The sequence below is a fragment of the Sphaeroforma arctica genome, assembly GCF_001186125.1.
Source record: "Sphaeroforma arctica JP610 unplaced genomic scaffold supercont1.7051, whole genome shotgun sequence".
Classification (NCBI taxonomy): domain Eukaryota; class Ichthyosporea; order Ichthyophonida; genus Sphaeroforma; species Sphaeroforma arctica.
The window spans coordinates 1-1515 of record NW_014033507.1 but is presented as its reverse complement, the minus strand read 5'-3'; the positions used below and the strand labels follow the sequence as shown (position 1 = coordinate 1515).

Sequence of the window (1515 nt, the reverse complement as noted above, 5' to 3'; positions counted from 1 at the left end):
GTGTGTGTGTGTGTGTGTGTGTGTGTGTGTGTGTGTGTGTATGCATATATGTATGTAGGTATGTATGTATGTATAAATTCTTACTCGCAACAGATTCAGAACAATGCATTGGTTGCACTAGCTCCGGAGTTGATCGAGGTTTGAATAACTGAATTGTACGTTTTGTCGAGAGAAGTATCGATCATGCAACAAGAACGTCACCGCCGAGGGTTGTGAGAGCCAATAGCCCAGGTCACCAGAATGGAGGTGTTCGGGATAGAGATGGAGTGCAGGTAGATAGAGCATCTTCTGGCACCAAGCGAGACTTTGATGATGTGATAATCACTATTACAGTGAGAATGGAAGTGAGAATTGAGCAGCTCTCTAAAAAGATCTTCGTAGGTGAATGGGAAGTGCGACGCGTATGCTTTAACTGTAATGCTAAAGGACATGTCAAGGCTGATTGTACCAAACCTGCAGCCCCAGAGACCAAAAAGTGACTAGTGGAGGTCCTCTTCAGGAGATGGATAAGTATCGACAGGCGCTTGGTCATCGATTCCGGCGCACGGATGAGGCTTATCGCTGGGCGGACGCGAAGAGTTCGGTATGGGGCAGATGGGAAGGCTTTTGTGATAAAGCGCAGAAAGATACAGACTTGCTGTTTGCGTCGGCTCCGTTTCACCAGATTCAGTTGCTAGCGGACCATGAAGCGATTATCTTGGATGAATTTCCCGTTGAGCAACCGCGGCGATTGTTTCAGTCGCAAGTGATTGTTTGCTTGCGGTTTTCGAGGGACACGACGTTTTGCAATCACATGTTACGCAGGTGGGGTATGCTTCCATTGACGTTAGAAGGTGTTGTGGTTGCCCGGCGGTAGTTGTTTGGGCATGCAGCGTAGTTAAGTATGGCAGCATGAGTAGTAACGTGTAGGCTGGAATTCACTTGGCAGGGGTCAGAGGGAGAGTACGGCACCACGTCCCTGTGAATAATACACCGATCTGACATGGTGAACACACATGGAATATGACCACCCTATGACATGACAGAGTTGTGGTCATAGTGGGGGGTTGCAATATGTGTGTGGTCCACGTGTAGTAGTGAGCAGTGCTTGAGGGCTCATGTGCAGTACTGAGTCATGTTCGATGACTCGGGTGTATGAGGGGTGGGTTTTTTTTTGAGTGATGAAGCAATGGAGAAATGTTGTATAGACATAGTGGTTTATGTCTACAACTGATTGGTAAGCGTAGACCAATAGAAGAAGAGCATAAAACATTTAGTAGTGTAGTGTAATAGTAAGGTAGGATATATGGCGAGAAGTGAGATGTTGCGTTAGTGACCAGAGGGTCTGACGGCAGGCAATAATTAGAATGAGGCTATATAGGTTTAGGTTGTGGGGTGATCTGTCCTCATAACCTTGTAAGCTATTGCACTACTTTGATCATATGAGTATAAACGTTGATTCATTCCAAACCGTTTGTAAACTAAATTAGTTACTCACAATATATATATATATATCTATAATATATATTAATAGAT

At 44.9% G+C, this 1515-nt stretch overlaps 1 protein-coding gene across 1 annotated transcript; it reads left to right on the top strand.

Annotated features, from left to right (window-relative positions):
- Window positions 1-145: 145 nt before the first annotated feature.
- SARC_15947 (hypothetical protein) lies at window positions 146-921 on the top strand. Its single transcript, XM_014289938.1, has one exon. It carries the CDS (start codon window positions 503-505, stop codon window positions 854-856), a length of 354 nt encoding a protein of 117 aa, XP_014145413.1. The 5' UTR covers window positions 146-502; the 3' UTR covers window positions 857-921.
- The last annotated feature ends 594 nt before the right edge of the window (window positions 922-1515 follow it).